General features: G+C 37.8%; 1 protein-coding gene across 1 annotated transcript in view; it reads right to left on the reverse strand.

Moving 5' to 3' along the window:
• Positions 1 to 22,026, reverse strand: part of ADAMTS19 (ADAM metallopeptidase with thrombospondin type 1 motif 19) — a 118,687-nt gene that overhangs the window by 8,958 nt on the left and 87,703 nt on the right. Inside the window, exons 17-21 of the mRNA XM_057385142.1 lie at positions 17,414 to 17,571; positions 16,540 to 16,693; positions 13,657 to 13,792; positions 11,402 to 11,606; positions 9,346 to 9,498 (exon numbers count right to left, since the gene is read on the reverse strand). Of these exons, the coding sequence (XP_057241125.1) occupies positions 9,346 to 9,498; positions 11,402 to 11,606; positions 13,657 to 13,792; positions 16,540 to 16,693; positions 17,414 to 17,571 (806 nt within the window). The remainder of the gene's footprint in view (positions 1 to 9,345; positions 9,499 to 11,401; positions 11,607 to 13,656; positions 13,793 to 16,539; positions 16,694 to 17,413; positions 17,572 to 22,026) is intronic.

Below are 22,026 nucleotides of genomic sequence, written 5' to 3' on the forward strand. Positions count from 1 at the left end.
CTTCTTCTGTCCCCCTCTCCATTTTTTCCTTCTAGCTCTTCTTTCTTGTTTGAGAATTTGTACTGCATAATTGTTTAAAAGAAGTAAGATTTTAAATTAAGACAGACAGAACTCCAGTTCTCTCAAAAAACTGAAGACAGGGCTCCTGTAGAGGAAACCCCCATCACCTCATCTCAAGAATCCAGACCTTTCTTTTTCTTTTATTATTATTTTCTGAATCTTTTTTAAGGTCCCATGCAGAAGAATTTGGTTTTTTGGCAGAGGAGGCAAAGCCCCCTTTGGTATTGAGACAAGAAGCAACTGCAAGTTCATGAGCTGAATACAAAAGAAAATTTACTTTTTCTAGACCAGYATATAGGCATCTATTCAAAATATCATAACCTACCTACCCTGAATCAATAGTGCAGTTTGATAGGCTTGAATCTGTCTGGGGTCTCTGAACTCAGCCTGGAAGAAGAAAACTCTTCATCCCCAGGTGTAACATAGGTTCATTTGCCTAGTTTCTTTCTTGGATGAATTAATGAAACACAATCATCTGCTTCACTGTTTAAAAACCTGGATTATCCCAGTGATGCTAGTTTGTTTTGTTAGCGGAAAGACAGGCCGGAGTCCAAATCCATAAAAAACCTGAAACTATTATAGCCTCCCATATCTCCCCAATATCATGGAAGGTATCAGCATTTTTCTCTCATCATTAAAGACCTATATCAAAGCAGGGACAAATCCTGTAATACCACAACAGATCTWGAAAGCCAAGTTTCTCTATATGCTCCAGATGTACTTACACACCATTTACAATTTTGCATTTATCCTTTCTATAGAACTATATTTAATACAAAAACACTTTTAAGACAATTTAAGTATACTTCCACCTGGAATAGTTTATTCTCATTTAGAACTTTAGACACACTGCTAATTAGCATTTCACATTATAACACTGGTGTGTTTTACAAATTTTAGACATGTTTGTGCACCTCTGCCTGGGTGCTGCTACAGGAATTCCCTGTTAGCAAGGAAATAGAAATAAAGTTTAGCTGTGGATTTGTGGTTGCTCCGGATGCCTGCCTGTGCTGACTCGCACACGGATATATTATTGTCACCAGTGGTTAGCAATGAACAAGACATTATATTTCAAACTTTTATAACTGAGATACCACTGAATGGTATTTTGGCAGGAGATGACCTTCTATTCATTATAACTATCACACATCCAAGCAAGAATCTGGAAAAAGATTTCATTACATAATTACCTTTATCTTGCTGATTAAATTAGTTGAGTGTGATATTCTGGACTAATGAAAATGAATCCTTAATTAATTTGAAATATTAGCGTTTGAGTATATAATCATATTAGCATACTATTCACTGCTAGCCTGATGCTGGGTAGAAAACCTTGCAGGGAAAAGCATAGCTCAGCTGCACAAAGAAGTAATTAAAGGATTATGGTATTTCTAATGAAAAGACAGGTCATAGAASTCACTAAGGACATCATGGAAATTTCACAGGAGGCAAAATGAAATGTCCAAGAAAATCCTTTCCTTTAAAAATTTCTATTTTATCTATTTACTTTTCATAAATCAAAGAAACAAATGTCAAAAAGCAGTTTTGTGCGATACAGAATTAAGCACTGACCTTTAAATATCAGCACACTATGTAGCACTTTCAAGGTTTTCCAGCAGATTGAACAAATTAAAGAGCTCATTTCTGACAAGGACTTTGCTTCCAGTCACTGTATCTATCAGATTTTAAATAATGAAGATCTGAAGTGCTAGTGGGTGACTCACCTAAATGGCTATGAAAGATATTTAAAACCCCAAAATATAAAAAACGATGAGTTTACAAGGAAACTGAACCCTTAGGACTTTTATTTAGCTGAAATACAAGAATAAAATCATCACACCAGTTAAGCTGGAAAAGAGCTCTAAGATCATTAAGTGAAACCATTACCTCAGCACAGCCAAGTCCATCACTAAACCATGTCCCTCAGGAACACAACTACATGTCTTTAAATACCTCTAGGGATGGTAACTCCACTAMTTCCCTAGGCAGTCTGTTCTAATGCTTGATAATCCTTTTAGTGAGGAACTTTTTCTCCTATCCAATCTAAGCCTCTGCCGGCTCAACACGAGGACATTTCCTCTCATTCCATCATGAACTACCAGGGAGAGGAGACTGGCTCCCACCTCACTACAACCTCCTCTCATAGAGTGAGAGAAGATCTACCCYGCACTTCCTTTTCTCCAGGTTAAACATGCTCAGCTCCCTCAGCCTCCCCTCACAGGACTTGTGTTCTAGATCCTTCGCCAGCTCCACTGCCCTTCTCTGGACACGTTCCAGCATCCCAACATCTTTCTTGTGGTGAGGGGCTCAAAAGTGAACAGCCTCCCCAGTGCCAAGTACAGGGGACAATCACCGCCCTGGTCCTGCTGGCCACATTATTGCTAATCCAGGCCAGGATGCCACTGGCCTTCTTGGCCACCTGGGCACAACTGGCTCATGTCCAGCTGCTGGTGACCAGCACCCCCAGGTCCTTTTCCACTGGGCAGTTTTCCAGCCACTCTGCCCCAGCAGAGTAGCGCTGCCTGGGGTTGATCCAAATACAGGATCCACCCCTTGGTCTTGCAGAACCTCTTATCACAGCCCATCCACCCAGCATGTCCGGATCCCTCTGCACAGCCTTCCTACCATCAGCAAGCCAACTGTCCCATGAAACCTGAGCTGTCTGAGAGCTTACTGAGGGTGCACTTGAACCCCCTGTCCAGATCATCAATGACGATGTTAAACAGGACTGGTCCTGCACTAATCCCCAGGGAACACCTCTGGAGAAAGACTTTCMGCTGGGTGTAACTCCATTCCTCCACCACTCCTCTCTGCGACCAGCCGTCCAGACAGCTCTTACCTCAGCAGAGAGAGCCCCTKTCCAAGCCATGGGCTGCCAGCTTTTCCAGGAGAATGCTGTGGGACACAGTCTCAAAGGCTTTACTAAAGCCCAGGTAAACAACATCCACAGCCTTTCCCTCATCCAGTAGGTGAATAACCCTGTCTTAGAAGGAGATCAAGTCAGGAATTGCCTTTAATAAACCTATATGCTGACTGGGCCTGATCMGGCAGGCTTCTCTCCGTGCCATGTAATGTCACTCAGGATGATCTGCTCCTGACCCTCCCCAGCACTGAGGTCAAGCTGACAGGACTGTACTTCCCTGAATCCTCCTTCTGCAGTACCCTTATGTGGATCCCATACACCCTCAYAGACTTGTCTGTTTCTAAGTGATGGAGCAGATCATTGATCATTTTTCCTTTCCCTTATGGGGGTTTGGTTCTGTTTCCCATCCCTGTCTTTCAGCTCAGGGGGTGGGGTACCTGCAGAACAACTAGTCTTTAATATTAAAGATTGAGGCAAAGAAGGTATGAAGCATCTTAGCATTTTCTCATCTTTTGTTGCTATGTTTCCCAGTGCATCAAATAAAGGATGGAGATTCTCCTTAGACTTTCCAGACCTTCTTCTTTTGTTAGTCATATATTTATAGAAACATTTTTTGTTGTCTTTTATAGCAACAAGMAGATCAAATTCTAGCTGGCCCTTCTAATTTTCTTCCTGCATAACCTCACAACAWCCTTTAGTGCTCCTGAGTTGCCGGCCTCTTCTTTCTAAGGTCATAAACTCTTCTTCTCCTCCCCCAAGTTACAGCCAAAGCTCTCTGTTTAAACAAGACCAGGGGGGACAGACCACTCTTGCACYTTTAAGATTTCTCTCTTGAACAATGTCTAGCCTTCCTGGATTCCTTTGCCATTTAGGACTGCCTCCCAAGCAACTCAGTCAATCAGTCTTCTAAACAATCCAAAGTCCAGGGTGGCAGTTCTGTTATGCTCTCTCCTCACAGCTTTGAAAACTGAAAACTCTATAATTTCATAGTGCTCAAGATAGCCTCTGAAACGATTATTTCAAAAGAAGTTTTCAAGATTCAGTTATTTCTTGTATTTTTTAAGTATTTTCATCTCCCTGCTAGGTGTGAACTTGTCTCTTCGCCCTGCTTTCCAAGGGATCACTATACCCAGTCAATCATACCTGTCAATTTCAAAGAGTGCCAAAAGCTGATGCAGGAAACTGCAGCGCCACTGCCTTGTTTGTAGCAACAGTTCCAGGTAGAACCACAAACATTTGGCAAGAAGGAGCAYGTAGAAAATTTGCAGAGCTGCCTAAAGGTGCAAAGTCAATGACTGCATATGAATATTAACAATATTTAGTTCTGAAATATAGCTGAGCGAAAGTAGAAGAAAATGAAATTTATTTATAATGTTATCAATTATCTATTTCAGCAGCATTTTTATCATTTTACTTCTACAACCAGGAGTAAGAAAACCCTAGTTTGTTCAAGTATATTTCAGTTCTCCTTCTCTATTGGAATTTGCTAGGCTTCATCTAACAGTTCAGGTTTATGAAGGAGACTTAGAAGTCAATCTTTTCACTAATGATTTGTGTCTCTAGAAAACACCTCAACACACTTCGTAGAAACCACATTTTAAAATKGTAAGAGCTCAAAACAATTTGGTACAACTGCTGAATTCATCAATACCTTTCTTCCAGTGTCAGTGGTAACTTCTGCTTAAAACCCTCTCATAGGGAAAAGTAGAGTACTTATCAGATTATTTTTTTCTTTATTTTCCTTTTCATTATTTATTTGATTACATAGTTATCTCATTACCATATCATTTGTCAGCATCTTTCAGCAGGAGCTGTAAGAGGTCTTCTGTAAGAACTGCAAGAGTAGCTTCTTTCGCTCTTGCTTTTCTGTGCTTTGTTTTTCTGAGGCCTAGGAAGGTTCAGTCCTGATGGGAACTTTTAAGATGTACCACAAACTTAATTATTTTCTGATACAAGCCCACTTAAAGATAATACAGCTTGAGAGACAACACAACACTCATAATTACCTTTTGATTCCCACTTGGTATTCCCCAAAATTTTGTTACCCTAAAAATTTTTGTAGCAGCAAACCAAGAAGACATTCAGTAGATCTAAGTGTGATACAGAGACTAGAATTTGCCATTTCTGTGCTTTTTTCAGTGTGTGCAAAATGGGTGATACCTACTTTTATAATCCTTTCCAGTATTACTAGTGGAAATAAAAGTATTACTAGTGGTTTCTTCTATTATTAAGGGTGGTTTTGTTCTGTTTTTCTAAAAACTAACATGACATGTTTATTCCAGACAAAATACTACAGTATATTCCAGACAAAATACTACAGTATATTGATACTAAAAAAAAACCTTTATCTGAAACAAAAAATGTTAATATTATTAATATTATTGGACTGGTTAGAAATGTACAAAAAAGCTCACATCTTCCGTATTATTTGCCCAGGCTTCATTTATGAAACATAGTTCATTTGTTGCAAATTAACTATATTTAAGTCAATATGAAAGCTATTGACCTGATGACAGTGTTATTTAAACCTCTRTTATTTCATGTCATGTAATTTCTTTGTCCATAAATCTATTGATGKGTTATATTTTGACTCAAGGCCAGTGCTATTCCATTACAAGAATCTAAGAGCGTAACAGTTTTGGATGGGGATGCAAGAAATAAAACGAAGGCTAATTCCTTTGTCAGTAAAACCGTAACATTATTATTACCTTTTTTTTTTTCCTTTTTTTAATTAAGAAGATTAAATCAGTTGAGTTGGTTCGCTGTGGAAATTTAGAGGCTGTTTAAATATTTTAGCACACAATTTAAAGGTTGAATGTCCCATGCTCTTGAATAGCTGTCAAAAAAACCTTGTGGGTTTTTTCCTTCTCTCCATTGTCACAAGTTTTGATTGGGGCAGAAGAGAAACCATCCTTATCACTTATATCTGCTTTCTGTACCAGTCATTTAGCAGATCTCTCTGTGGCTCTGTCTCCCCACAACTGCTGGAGACTACACACACACACRCACACACACACACACATACTTCATAGGGAGCACTGCATGTACTTATGTACTGCCTGAAAAAAGTAATTTGGAAAAGGCCACGAATTCTGGGATTCATTGCTGTATAAACAGTTGCTTCAGATGTCCTTTCAGATTCAGTGAGGAAAAAAAAAAAAAAAGAGATTAACAAGATTAACGTTTGCTTCATGTTCGTGCTTCTTCAGGTGTAGACAAAGTGAATAGCATCTCCACCATTGGGACCACTATCCCMGACTTTGGATCTGGCTCTTCAGCACCTCTGGTCTAACATATAAACACCATTTAGAAATTCTGCTGCTGCTCCATCTTTAGTTTCTACAGAATCGATTCTTTTCCCAATCTTTTACAACTTCTGCCCCATTATCTTCTCTGGGCTGCTGTACATGCATACTATATATATATACCTTTACATCTTAAAAATGGTTGCTCCTAAACTCTACTTTGTTTTCTTTTGATCCTATTTCACCCTTGCTAAATACTATCAAAAGTTTCTAGTATAATACCATACCAGACTTAAGTTTTTAACTACTATTTTTCAATACCCTCTTTCCAAATTATTCTCTGTTCCAAAATTCATCCTGCTTCTCATGCTTCATTTATTCTGACAATGGTCTGAAGAGTCTAGATACCAGCAGGAAAAAATATACTCAGTTGCCTACATAAAGTACTCTAGACATGCTCTTGAGACCCCAATGCTGCTGAAACGCAAGTATTTGTTGAAGAATGACTTCTACAATTATGTGTTCTTTAGCAAGCTGTGCAGATGTGTAAACATGCAGTTCATGTGCATTTGATTTCACCCTCCTTGGCCTGTGTGTTTATATATAGCTGATGAATGCCTCTGAGCATGATATTGTCCCCGTATGACTTTGAAATGGGTAGCCAGYGGACAGCTTAGCAAGGGACACTGGTGCTAACAACACCTTGCCCTAGCTGGTGCTAGAATAGTTATGATCTGTGAGCATTCCTCATTTSAAGTTAACTCTCAAATTGTTAGGCAGGATATTCCATGGATGTCATTCGCTGGGAAAATACAGTATCTTTAGTACTATTGCTAGACAATGGCTCCAGAAGCTCAGTTTGAGCTTTGATTCTTTCCTTTCTCATCATACTCATACTCCTCACAAAGTGGGCAAAGAGCCCAAGTGATGCTAAGAACACTGATGTTTAGTGTACGGAGTCACTTGTGCTGACTTAAATGCATTAYAGAGTTAAATGCTGCACACAGGCCAGGTTGTACAGAATTCTTTTAAAATGAGTTTTAGAAGGATTACTCTGTTTATTGATCTATTGAAGCTTGGAATTGTGGTCAAATTTTCTTTGACCTGGGTACTGTTAAAACACAGATCTCAAAAACTATTTGATCTCTATGTGCCCATAAAGAAATTAATAAAGACCAATAAAAAATTAACTTAATCACGGCACTCCATAAATATTAATTGTGTTATCTTTTCAGTAATAGTGCAATGCAAACACTACTTAAAATTAGGTCTTAGGAGTTCAAGGGAAACAGTGAAATGAGTAAAGATCACAATAAGCCTCTTGTTTCAATGTGTGAGAAGCGTCATTTAAATTTTTCAAGTCCAGTCTTGGCATCAGCTAGGGAGAACTTGGCTCTGCTCAAAGGAACAAACTTCTGTCAATGTCAAGGACAATCCTAAAGAGTAAAAACAGTGAACATAGAAGGCTGCACTGAACCTTTGAGTTAGAAACAAACAGTGAGCAAAGATTAACATTTATCTGAGCTTTCCATTTGTTTCCACCATTGAAGACATATTAACATGTACACCATGACTTCAAGTTGCTATGTACTCCTTCAATGGAACAGAAGAGTAACAGACAAAAGAAATGAAAATCAAAGTATATTTTAAATTGAATTTGTGTCTCTGTAGAGAAATTAGAGTATCTATTTTTTACAATTTCTCTGTAGAGAAATTAGAATATCTATTTTTTTTTAATCTTGGAAAATCTTTGCTGCACAAGTCACAGACTGTGTGTTAACTGTTGAAAGGATAATTGCCAATTCCATAATGCCTCATGTCCTAATTTTGAAGTTCAAAGTACAATTTAGGAGAGCATGTTACAACTTTGGCTACAGGAGGAGACCAGAAAATACAAGATTGTCAAAATTTTAAAGAGGAAGATGTAAGTTTTTGTACACTCATCTATGACAGGGATTCGTGAAAATTACTGAATTAGAGAATAAAGTTCTTCTCTCCAGAGGGCACTGGGAACACAGTGTAACTGTCTGAACATCCCCACACAGMCTCAGCAACCCCAGTTTGAATGACTGCTTCAATTAAGAAAGCAGATGGTCATTTTCACCACAGTTTACTTCCTACTGGTGCTAATATTAAATGATGCAGGTTTAACACTGCAGTTATGTGGCAGAGAAATGGAAATACTAAACTTTATTGCCAAACATATATTTTTGTAAAAGTAATATTGCTACTGGAAGTTAGTTCCTTCTGTTGTTTAAAAAATTAATGGTTCTACTATGAGCTTTTGAAGTAGCTAGTTACTCACAGAGTACTTGCAGCTAATTCTTGGAAGGCTGGCTAGTCATACACTGCTGGCTTTAGTCCTTGTTTCCAGCTCCTACATCACATGAAAGACAACTAAAAATACATTAAATACTTCTCCATTCAAGCAAGTTTAAAACAAAATGTTGCAATAATATTAGGTGCTGAAAGTAAAAGTGTTATGTGCAAAGTTATGAAGAGAAGCAAGGAAATAAAAAGAGATTACAATCTTTCTGCTAAAGTGTGGTCTGTGATACAGCAAGAGAAAACCTTGACAAGGTTCAATTGTGGAATTTCAGCATGTTTTCATTCAAGATCAGTCACAGATCTAACAAATATAATTTGTTACTGTTTGGTCTGTGCTTATCCACCTCACTAAAACAAAAATCCATATGCCAAGGAAATAATGCAATGACATTATGTTGACTGTAATAATRAAAGAATAATAACAGAACAGTAACAGATGCTTCCTAGATGCTAYGTGGTTTATATAAAAATTTAATAGGCTAAAGGTGCCTCTGTATAAGGCTGTAGGGTGCACTTTAWTGGAAACACAAATAAAATGTGCAAACACAAATTAATGAAATATGTAGGGCTGGAGTCAGCTGCAGTTTCTGAAGTTGCTTGCCTGCCTACTAACAACAGTAAATTTATACAGATTTGCATTATACYGAAGAATTATTTCACACTTACTTCATATTCCTGATTTTTATTTATACTGTAGTATCACTGTGACTGCCAGGTGAGGGTTGGGTTTTTTTTTGTTTATAGTCTCATTGTTATCTCAGCTGGGATACTTTTGATAAGAGTAATTATTTTTAAGAAATCAACTAGCAAAATGTTTTATGCTGGGAGGCMCTAGTATGGATTACTCACCTTAGACCAGTCTCCCATTCTCCAGACGTAGCATTTGGAATAGTCCTCACAATCCTCTGCTTCTTTAGGTCTTGTGGACAAAACACATTTCTTGCGWGGATTGGTGCACCTCACAGTCCGATGCCGTACTCCCTTACCACACTTTACAGAGCACTGTTGAAAACAAAATGTTTTTCAGATTTCTACAAAATTCAGTTACCCCATTTCAACCCCTTTTAATGACTCCTGCCAGGCCAACATAAATATTTCAGAGTTCCAGCAATCTCCTGACTTCTAATCTTCAATTGCATCAATAACAGATTTATTAAAAAACAAAAAAAAATGAACAAAAATTCCTTATGGGACAGAATGATAATTGATCCATTTTAGCTAAAATTAGATCAAAGTTTATTTGCTTGAGGGAAAAACAGGCTTTTGAATAAGAAAATACATGAAAAGTTATGATTAAATGAATGCAAAATATACTAGAAATGTATGGCAACCTTTCTTCTTTGAATGAAAGGAAATACAATGCAAGAACATCAAAATAATGTTCATAGGAATAATATATGAAGCAACTTCAGAAAAGTTCTTTTAGCAACTTTTAGTGTCCAACAGGAGTTTTTTGGGAGAGGGAAAAAAAAACGAAGAATGGAAAAGCAAATACTCTAAAACTATTCAAGATTCCAGACTGAACTTGAAAATTCAAACTCACTATATAGACAGCATGTGAAAACTTTCTTCAAGTTGCTCAGTAGGTCCTAATCTATGTTTTTTTTCCACTGTTCCCACTTACACTGCCAAAAATGATGCCATTTCCTTCTCAAAACATTATCACTGCTTTTGATCATCCCACTGCTTGCAGTTCAAAACTCTTCTTTGCCAAGCTGATTATAACTGCAGGAAGCAGCAATGGCTAGCTTCCTACATAATGGTGATGGTAGAAATGGTCATGGGAACTACCTCACTCTTCAAAAAATATTTATTGCTTCCCAAAAAAACATTTTCACTCATTTYTCATCTCTGAAGTAGACCAAACACACCAAGTAATCCATGTATTTCTTTTTCTCACTTCTGTAAATGGCATCCATTCCCATAACCAGCCCTCATGTTATAAAACTGTGTACCATGCCAAAAACTGGTGGTATTTACACCTCCTATCTCTACCTTAGCATCTGCTTTTCATCTTTGAAAACATTCCCTATTTGTTAGCTCTTTCTTGCTTGGGGAACAAATGGTTCTGCTGAGTAGAGCAGTCCAAAGAAAGGATTTCACCAACAGAAGCTGCTCTTCATATTTTGATCACAGAGGCATCCACAGCACAACTTCTAGTATGAGAGGCAACTAGAATTGCCTTTACTCCACCAATGAAGGGAGAAGTTTCAAACAACCCCTTCATCTTCTCCAGATAGCAGTGAGAACACCACTTTCTTCTGCCATGGTCAGTTAATTTTAGAAGAAACCAAAGTTGAAGAAAGCCAAATGGACAAGCATATTTAAAGATCTTCAATTAATAAGCTTTTTGAACAATAATTACCCGTTACAGCAAACCTTCCAGATGCAACATATGTGAAATTGTGTTATTTACAAGCCCATTTGCCTATTGCTGTTGCTTTAGAAGAGTAGAGAAGAAAGAGGAAGAAAAGGTCTTTGCCTGCAGATCCCCTCAAAGTCTCTGAAGCAGGATGGAATCAACCATCTACTCACGGATCAACAGTCCTTGGTACAAAAGCACATCCCAGATGTTCCCACTCTGAACCCCAGGTCTTGTAGCYGATAAGTGTTCCCTTAATTCTATTTGCCCCTAGTTACGCACTACTACAGTCAAGACATACTTGATTATACGTGCTTGAGAACTGGCCAGAAGAAACTGTTCCACAACATTAACTAGGTAAAATGTAGTAGCTCTACACAGGTGGTTTTCCTAGTCCCTGAACCCTTTGCCAAATCATTGCATGAGGACCAGGAAAATCATTAGGCTGAGCTACGCCACTTGATGCTGAAAAAAACCTAATTTCCAGAAAATACTAAGGCACAAATAATGACTATAGAGTATTTGTATAAATAAATGCAGYACCTCTGACCAGACTCCCGCCTCCCACACAGTCATGCAGTCCTGGCCTTCACAGCGCTGTGCTGAAGCAGGTTTTGGCCCCAGACAATCCCTCTCCCTCGCTCTGATCAAGGTCCCATTTCTGAGCTGCTGGGTGCAGGCTACTTGTCTGTTCTGGGTTCCTTTTCCACATGTCCTTGAACACGGTGTCCATTCTGTCATCATCCATCTGCAAAGAAACACAGGCAATGTAGTAATAGGAAATCAGGAAGGGAAAAATATCATCACATTATCTTGCTCTCTTGCTCAACAGTGTATACACCTAAGACACACTTGCATATTTTCAGCCTCCTTTTACTGTCGTTTTGCTAATGGAGTTTATAATCTAATGTGTATGAGATTAAAGATGGTATTAACATACATGTAATTTCCTTCCCTAGTCCATTATCCTTATGTTTTTTAAGTACTTTCCTCTAATTGTAGTTCCAATTGGAAAATTTCCAAAATGWATTTACATTTTAAAGTTGACAGATCCCTGATCAGCTTGCCTGTTATTCTCTGGATGTCTATCTATGTCAAGTATGCCACACATRTAAAGCCTAGAATTCCTTGAAAATGTTGTGTCAAGAGAATTACTCAAGTGTGAAGGACTCATTGCTCTGGAGAAAGCATAAAAGCCCATAAATTGTGTTCTTCAGGGTCAGGTCTAACTCAGGGTGCATGGTTTAAATCACAACAGCAAGGAAAGCTCATGCAGTCTGGCAGAGTCCACATACCTGGAGAGTAATCGTTCTAGAACCTAATTTTCCCCAGATGTTCTGTAGAACCAGACTGTGGCCATGTGCCTTTAAAAATCAAACAGTTCTGTCCCTGATATGGTACAAAAGTGTGTTCAAGGAAACTTAGTTTGCAAGGAGAGCTCTTAGTAAACTGAGATTTAATAAATTTGTTTCAACCTTCTGTCATGCATGTGTAGCAAGAAACTAAAACATTAAAGTAAGGGTTTTTTGTTATCTGCCCAGATATATAATTTACAAATCATAGTCTGTCAAGATAATAAAATAGATTTTAAGGTATTTCTTCAAATGCCAGTAGCAAATAAGTAGTTATGCAAGTAACGTTGGTGTTGAAAGCTAATGATATTTTGTAATGATCATTACAATGTATTAAAAGCTGGATCATTAAGGATCATTAAACTTTTCTACATTTCTTAGAACAGCATCTCTGAGTATCAATTAGCTACATTTTAATATTTTCACTTAATAAGCGGGAAAAAAACACAGAATGTTGAAAATTTATGGTAGACAGTGGCTCAAAAAAAGATCAGATTATTCCATTTATATCCATTAAGTGAGCAGTGACGTTAATAAAATAAAATAAAGGTCTTCTCAAGCATGCATATAATGAAATATAAATAATCCCTCCAAAGGGTAATGCTCTAGTTTGGGAAAGTCTGAATGTCAGTGGTTTTGTCTTACTTAAAATGTATCTTACTTTGCATTTTATCACTTTCAGTACTTCACCCTTTCCAAGAAGGCTATGTCTTTAGTTCACTTCACATGCTTTCCTCAACAGTATTTACATTTAATTTGTTTTGTTTAAAAATGCTATCTACCTGTCCTCCAGAAGACTGCAGTAGACTGATACCAGTGCCTGCTCCTGGGGATGCTAGCCAGCTCTTGCTAGCTCATCTCCCCTCCCTTGAAATGTTTGGACTTGCTCTAATTTGCTTTAAACAAGCCCACACAATTCTTGAGGACCCCCTCAAGTCATAATTCTTGACTACCAAATGGAACCAGGATGGCAGAGTCTGAAATGGACAACTGTGCTGGCCTGGTCAGCAGTGCAAGGAGCAGGCTGCCAGCTCAGCTGCAGGGACACCAGCTGGTGAGTACCCAGAATTTATCAAGAGCTTTAAAGAAATGAAGCCTTGATTGAAAAAAAACCCACTAAAATATGTAATTCATTAGGAGCATGGGATTAAATCCCATAYGTCTTTACATAAACAGCACTTAAATTTCAGTATTTCAGCACAGATCAGTCTGTGAGAACACTTTCTGAGGAAAGTAATGAAGYGCTTGAATAAGCATTGATTTAGGCATGATGCTTAATAAGGACTCATTAAAACTCAGGAGAAACAGCTTCCAGTGTTTCTGTTTTCCYTACATTTTGCATTGAAAGGTTTTGGATGAATGCATTTACTGCACATCCATTGCCAGGAGGAGTCCACTACAAGATTTTTACATCTAGATATTATAATTAAACCCAGTCATTGTTACCTAGTCTGGCAAGGTTGCTCATTGCACTTGCGGATCTGGGGTTCAGGTTTTGTTAAATATTTGCACTTCTTGTTGTCCACAAGGCTGATATTCTTGTTCATAATCTTTGTGCAAGAGACTGTTGTCTTTCTTTCACCTAGYAAAAGAAGCAGGCATGTGAGGAAAACAGGAATAAACAACTTTGTTAAAGGAAGGACATAGATACAGGTATTTCATACAGTTTGGCTAAAAGGACTGCAAAACCAGTGCCAGCAATTCAAAACTAGCATGCAGCCTGAAAGAAATCCTACCGTTTGTAGGGAACATTGTGTGTTTCTAATCTGGTCTTTGCACACCACCATCAACAGAGTTTTTCTGTCATACTCCTGCAACTAGCTATAGGCCAAACCCTTAGTCTTACTGAAATAATTGTATTTCTCAACCACTGAAAYCCCAGCACTGAGCAAAGCTTGCAGAAAATAACAAAGGAAAGTATAGTTGTTAATCACTACCTAAAATGAGGAAAGGAATGACAAGTTGTGGCTGGCACTCAAAGGGAATCAGCACATGCACCCATCAGCAGGGAGCCTGCACTGTTTCCCATGGACTAAAGAGGCCAGATGACCTGATCTGCAGGGTAACCATTCAGGAAACTGGGTATTGCTGCAGAAATACACTGCATACTCTGTACAGAATCCTTGTCCTGATGGGTGTCCCTGGAACCTGGTGTGTCTTGAMCATGGAAGGATTAGAAACCAGAATTTAATGTAATACTGACCACAAGGAGTAACTTGTAATTAGACTAGAGCCTAAATTTTAGAAAACTGGCAATCCTTGAATTCAGGATTTCAATTAGTAGAAAAATAAGCTCATAACCATTCATTCTTAGAGTTACTTTTAAACACTATCTGGAAGGTTACTGGCAGAGGGGCTGCGTGCATGAGCAGGGCAGGCTTAAGCATGAACATTCACCAGAGGTCAAAAATGAGCCTGTGGATGGAGCAGTTAAGTTATAAATGCACATTATGTGCGTGACCACAGCTGACGTTTTGCACAGGGCTTGTGTACGTGAGAGCACATGCAACTAATCTATCACATCACAGCGTCTGAAATGTTTGACAGTTCTTTCTGCACTTACATATACATCTGTGTACTCATATTCTCTCCCACGCAAAGAAAGCTTTTCTGYGACACTGGAGGCTGCAGACCAGTGCCACATACAAATATACAAAACCATATGGCTTCATCAATAGTTTCATCCTGACACACAGAGCATTTAAGCAAACTATTGATAATTGTTGAATTATTTATATGGATTAATCAAAATATTGATGTCAAATTTTAATCACAAATAGTTAGGGTAAAAACTGCAGTGTTTTAATTTMATTATTGTTTGACATTTAGGCCAGAAACTAAAAGAAGAGTTAAAATAGCTTTGTCTGAAGTAAGAAAAATCTTTCTGTAATATTTCAGAATGTATGCAGGAAAAATATCTTTTATGGAACTTTGTAGTAACTCAACTATTTTAGATGATAACATAAAATGAAGGCCAGTCACAACAGAAAAAAATGATAAACATTACAGTAAAACATTTAAATATTTATTTAAGCCTTAATGTAAAATAAATTAATGACATACTGCATTTTAAAATTTCTGCAGATGATAGGAATCTTTAGAAATATTTGGGGCAATAATGACAGATTGTGGTAGCATTAAAATTATTCTAAAAAAGAATCAGGAAACTGTAAAAAGTGTGAATTCTCAACTATAGGAATGCACCATTAAGAATCAGAGGATGCTACTAGCACCACACACAAAACACCTTCTAGGGAAGAAGCTTTCTTACCAAACCACGAAAAGCATGTTTATGGAAACTACAGCAATCTTTCATGACACCAGGACTGTTCACAGAGTCAAAGGCACTAGAACACTGTGTTCCTTATGCTGCTGTTATGAAAAAGAAAAGCATTTCCAGGCTTTCCTATTCAATCTCAAGATGCACAGCAGTTTTCAGAACATTTGATCACAGCAACTATGACTGTCAAGGCTGCAAGCATGAAAGAGAGGTATCCAAAATCAATATATTGTTCATAGTCTGACTAATTGCACAAGTTATGAACAGATCACTGTATACTGCATTCATTAAAAAACCTCTCTGAAGTGTTTTTTTTCATTGTAATTGTTTTTAATAACATCTCCTAGAGAACACTTCTAAAGACTTGTTATATCAATATTGTTCATATTCCAATATTGTTTTCAGAATAATATTTAGTGCTTCCAAAATCACATTTTTATGGTTAATAAATATAGGAAAAATATCACATCAGTATACTAATATCTGCTGTTGTAATATTTGTTCCKTATGTTTTTGGATCATCCTCAACTCATGTTACTAATGGTACTTATTTGATCTGAGACTGGGATTCAGTTTTCTGTGGTTTGAAATGTCTCTTACAGATCATTTATCTTCAATAGTTCCAAATACAGGGTGGAATGCACTTTCTATTCTTGTTCTAGCTCTTGCACTTGTATTTCTTCTTGGAAACTGTGTCCTGAATTTGCTTGCTAGTCTAGATTATTTTCCTTCATTACCATCTTTTGCTACTTTTTTGTTTCATTTGAATCTTATCCTAGAGTTACCACAGTTTTTTTTTTATACAGTCAGAAAGCATGAGACTGATGTATGTCCACATGTATGGAATCCTACAAGCCACAATGAGGATATCAATATTAAACACATAACATTGACCATCAGAATATTAAATATATATATAAACACACAGTGTTTATACACACAAATGCATATTGCACACACATATTTGCACTGTGTATACATATGCATACTATATGTGCATATTCATTTTTGATACATGTGTGTGCTTGCACATTTTTATTTTATTTTACCTCCTCCACATACAGCATCACAGTCCTCCCAAGTGGAATGTGTCCACATAAAAAGGGGCTCTGGTACTTTAGAGCTCTGATTTTCAGGGAGAGGATCCAGTGGGATTGTGTACTCATAGTGTAAACCATAGCTCTGGTCATGGAAGAGGAGCACCTGCAAGATACAAGGAAGCAAAACATTCCTACACACACAGGCACTATGGAAGACAAACTCCAAACTGCAAGATAATTTTGAAAAGCACAATACAATGACAGGATGCTTTATTGCCCTTCAGCCCTCCTAATGGATTTGGTAGAAGAAATTTAAATTAGAGTATCCACATAAAGCCTATGGGAAAAATATTTTGCATTATTAGTAAAATTCCTTTAATTTAAACAATTTTAATTGTGAAGTATTCCCTCAYAATTTCTCCCTCTTTTGGTGGCTATAAACTTTTGCTCCCCAACACTGAAATGCATCAAAATGCAACTTTTTCATGGGAAACTTGGTGATTGCAATTCTGAAACAATGATGCTGTGCTACAGTCAGCCAGGACTAAAAMCACCTGAAATTAATTTGAATCTCTCTTCTCAGCTGGCACATCAGCCTTTTACAGCATTTGAAGGAGTGCTATGACTTCTGAGACTTCAATCCTGCCTCAGCAATGTAAAGATTGCTCTTGGATTTAAACCAATTTTTCCACAGTCAGGCTGACAGACCTCTATCCCCCCTCCTCCTCTAAACCCTCCACCCCTTCCCACTTTTGTAGATATGTACATAAATACAGAAGCAGGTATATCTTACATAGACCTCATTACCTTGAGGAGTCTGGAAAAAATATTAGTTACCATGCTCTACAGTAGGAGTCAGGYGAAAAAAACCTAACTGTCATACCAGTAAATGTAAAGGTGATGTTGTGGGACCTTTGGCTGATATTTTCTCCCAGAGACCTCTCCGAACATAATGCACAGTGGTCCCAGCAATATTGAATGTTCCAGAATGCTCTATCTTCCAATCACTGTTGATTGACTGTTTTCCAGCATCCCGAAGAGCTGCAAAATATATGAGAAAGGCCCAATATAAAAGCTCCCTGATAGTAGTTATTTTCCTCTCCTTTCACTGCCTGTTGGGATAATTAAACAAGTAAGAGAAATTCACCTAATTCTGATTGCAAAGATATTATAGATCCTACTGCACGTGAACTTCAAATGTAACGTGCTTGAGATACATGTTTTGGAGAGAATGCCTGGCAAAATAGTGCGTATTTAACACTATCTGAAGTTATTATCAGTGTTTTAATGCCTGAAAAGACTGACAGGCTCCAGCATATCTCATAATTTGGACACTGAATTAATTTAGGCAGGGGCAACTATTCTCTTTTCCTGGGGTGGTCATTTCTATAATCCATAAAAGCATGGGAAACATAATTTTCACAAGAGACTCTTCAAGATTTGTGGAATGAGGCTAAAACTTGTAAAAAAAAAAATTCTAGTTCAGAATTCTTTCCTCTCTAATAACTGTACTTGCCTTTTCTGCACCTTAGAATGTGATGACTTTATACACCTTCATCACATAATTAGGTGCTTCTAAAAAATAGGAAAAGCTTATTCTTTTTGGCTGAATCATTTCTCATACTGACCTAATTTATATTTAAAAACATGTTCAAGCCAGGTAAGATATATTTCATACACTGACAGCACAGGATTTCACATTGGTTTTCTATAGTAAATGGACTAGATTCTTCTGTGAATGATTTGTATTTTTTTTTTTTTATTTCATTTTACTTTATTTTATTTTGTTCCAATCAGGTCTGAATAATCATRTGAAGCAGAATATACTTGAAGTCATCTTCTGGACAAGAAGTTTTACACGTTTGTCTTCATTGAAATTGCATGTTTGGCACCAGATTGTTGTAAGAGAACCTCCACATGTTCCAAAATTTCCCTTTTTAAAGTTGTAAGTTAATGTGAGTCACTCCTGTAATCATGTCCTCTCCTATTCATATTTATACTGTTATGTTTTGTTTCTATGGGAAACAATGGCAACAGGCCTATGGACTATAAGGAATCCAGCTGAACAAAACACCACTGATGTGTACCACTGCAGCATTGTGTAATAAATGTTAAGACTATAAAATCCATTAACACTGCATAATAGTCTTTTGCTAAAAAGAAACAGTGATTCTACAGCATTTAAAAACTGTCATTTTAGGTTTAAACATTCTATTATTAATGGTAATTAAGTTCTATTTAGKGTTCAAGCTGTAGGGGCTAATCCTCTTCTCAGTGGAGAAATCCAAAAAATGCACTTGAAYATGCCAAGGTCCAACCGGGTCACGCTGCTCAGATGGAGCAGCATCCTCTCCCCAGAGAGAAACAGAAATGACTCTGTCTAGTCTTTAAAATGAGTGAGAGCTACAGCATGCAGAAATGTGCAGCAAACTGGATTCCCAGTACCAGAATACAGAAATATGACAGATCTTGCATTTTCTGCTTTTGGATTCCTCATATGAGTCACTGGTCTTAGAAAAAGTCAGAAAGCGTGTCCTCAAGCCTTAAATTTGGACTTGGATTCAGACAGTGCAGCTTCTGTTCTTGAYTTTGTCACACCCCATATTGTAAGCAAGTTCACTGAATTTTGTTCCATACCGCACACATACTCCTATTCTTAACTTTCGACAGAGCAGGTCACCCTGTACAAAGTAACCCCGCATAGGAAGGGCATTCCGCACACAAATGWATCCTCTCTCTGGTAATTCAAGCAAAACATTTACAACCAAAGAGAGGACCAAAGAAAACTTGGACTGGGAAAGCCTACTGCAACTGTAATCACAAACACAAATTCAGTGCTAAACCAAGGGAACCAATTACAAGTGTATCTCTGCAGAGCATAAAATAGCTGTCACAAGAACAGCATTTAAGTGATGTTGATCAGTGTAAAGTATTTTTTAATTACTCTACCAGGGCTATACACTCTTCCGATTTTAATGAGGTGCAAGAAGCTACTCTCCATAAAGATACGACAAAATTCAGCTACTACTTCTCCCAGGTCTCAGTGAGGAGCAATAGTGCCCTGGTTCTGGTCCTCCATTTTGTAAACCAGTACYTACTAACCCTTTTTTCCCCTATGGACTAATCATTCTACTGTACTAGTTTCATGACTTTTGTGTTTTGTTTTGTCAAAAATATAGTCACACTTTCCAAAAAAGTATCAAAATAATGCCATTCTGACTGGGCCTTATTTTTATAAAGAAAATATAAAAGATATCTGAAAATCAATTCYAAATGAAAGTATGTTTACTGATATTTTTGTTAAGGAAGTAATTGTTTCAATTCCATTCAGGTTACCARGAGTCCCTTCAAGCCATCTTAAGAACATTCAGACTTCAGGTTTGAGTAACCTTTTGAAAACTACAGGAGGTTAAGGATATATGATGGGAAATTGCCAGTGTCCTCTATATTATCCTCTTCAAAAATGGTGCAATAGTCCCTTTTCTCCAGCAACTGGGGACTTCAGCAGGCTGCCATGCGTTTTCAMATATACTTGAGAGTGGCTTGATTACTCCATTAGCCAGTTCCCTCAGGRCCATGGGATGCATGTCATCAAGTCCCATATACTTTTATGTGTTCAGATTTCTTGGGTGGTCTCAAACCTGATCTACGATTGGTGGAACTTCATTCCACCATTGCCTGCCTTGATGTTGAGGGACTTGAAAAATGTGGGAGAAGTGTTTCCCACTGAAGCTGAGGCAAAAAAAGTGCTAAGCACTGCAGCTTTCTCCCTGCCCATCATCTTTAATTCCTTCTGTCTTACTTTTCAGTGYGTGTTGTGTGTGTATATATTTTCTTTACTAGTCCTTGTCTGTCTAAAGACCTGAAGAAACCCTTATTCATCCTCCTATTCCTTGCCAAATTCAGCTCCACCTAATTTCCTAGTTTTCCTGAAGTTGTCCCCACATATATGAGCAGCATCCCTATATACTTCCCAAGATATGTGTCCCTGGTTCCTATGCATTCCCTTCTTACGCTTTAGTTTGACCAGGAGGTCCTTACTGACCCATGCTAGTCTCCTGACTTCCTTGCCCCATTTTTTTTTTTTTTTGTTGTTGTTGGAATGAAGAGCCTTTCCAATCTATGAAAAATTATTATCCTTAGTTCTTATTAAAAATTATTATCCTAAATCTGTTTTGCTCCTGTATACCCAAGGGCAGTTTTCCAGGGGGTACCAGATATCAGTCCCTTAGACAGCTGGAAGTTTGCTCTCATAACATTCAGAGTCCCAGCTTCAGTCTTCACTTGGCCCATATCCCTCAAAATGAGTTTCCAGAAGAGCATGATCATTGCAGTCTGGGCTGCCGCCAAATTTGACCTCTCTAMATAATTCATCTGTATTGGTAAGCAATCAAAAAGGTCCAGGAACACTATTATGCTGGTCTATCACTTGTATTAAGAAATTATCCTGTAATACACCCCAAGCATCTCCTGAACTGTTTAAAGCTTTGTTTGTTGTCTTTCCAGCAGAAATCAGGTTATTGAAATCCTGAAGCCAGATCAGACTGCAAGCATGATTCCTGTAGCTGAAGTAAGAGCACTTCATCAACAGAATCCTCCTGGTTAGGCAGCCTGTGGAAATCCCCAGCCATGAAGCTTCCTTTGTTGGCCTGGCCTTTAATTTTTAGCCATAGGGTCTCAACCATTTTCTATGGTCCTTTGCATATGAAAGGAAAACTRTTTAGTCCCAGTGGACTCTGCTTTGCTTTGAGGTGGAGTTGGGACCACGCTCTTAACTGGCTTCCCTCGCAATCTCGAAATTATACTGTCTGCAAAGATTACACTGGCTCTTTTAAACTATTACCGCTGTCACAAATGAGGGATTCAAAATTTTTCAGATGCCACCTGCTTTCCCACACCCTCCTGTCTCAAAATGTGCCACAACCAGGAAGCATTTAATAAAGGAAATGCCATGGAACACAACACACCTATTGACTCGATGCCTATAAGAGCATTAACAATTGCAATGTTATACTTTGTTACACTGCAGATCTAGAGGGTCCATGTGCTTGAGGTAGCTTGATCACATATTTGAGAATAACGATACAGCTAATCCACTTCTTCAGTTCAGCTTAAAATGAAGCTTCTCCCATTTCTGATTAGCACAAAAAATTTCAGGGTTTGGACTGTAAGTAATTTCTATAGTTATATTCCACTAACCAATCACATTAATTCAGTATAAACCTATCATACTATTATGCAAATGTCTCACATGTAAACAGAAACACAAACTTCAGTTACCGTTTCAACACTCCTACTTATCCATGTGTGTGGATCATTGGAGAACAGACCTCTAAACCTCCTGGGAAGGTGCAAGCCTCAAGACAAACCATCAGTCACTCATTGATAACCTAAACTCTTGTAATTAAGGTTCACCATCTTTAACATTCTCTCAACTGAAGTATTGAGAACACTCTGCTCAAACATGTCTTAAAATATATATATTTATTTTATATA

The sequence above is a fragment of the Malurus melanocephalus genome, unplaced genomic scaffold (assembly GCF_030028575.1).
Source record: "Malurus melanocephalus ecotype Western Australia unplaced genomic scaffold, MMel_1.1 scaffold_15, whole genome shotgun sequence".
NCBI lineage: Eukaryota > Metazoa > Chordata > Aves > Passeriformes > Maluridae > Malurus > Malurus melanocephalus.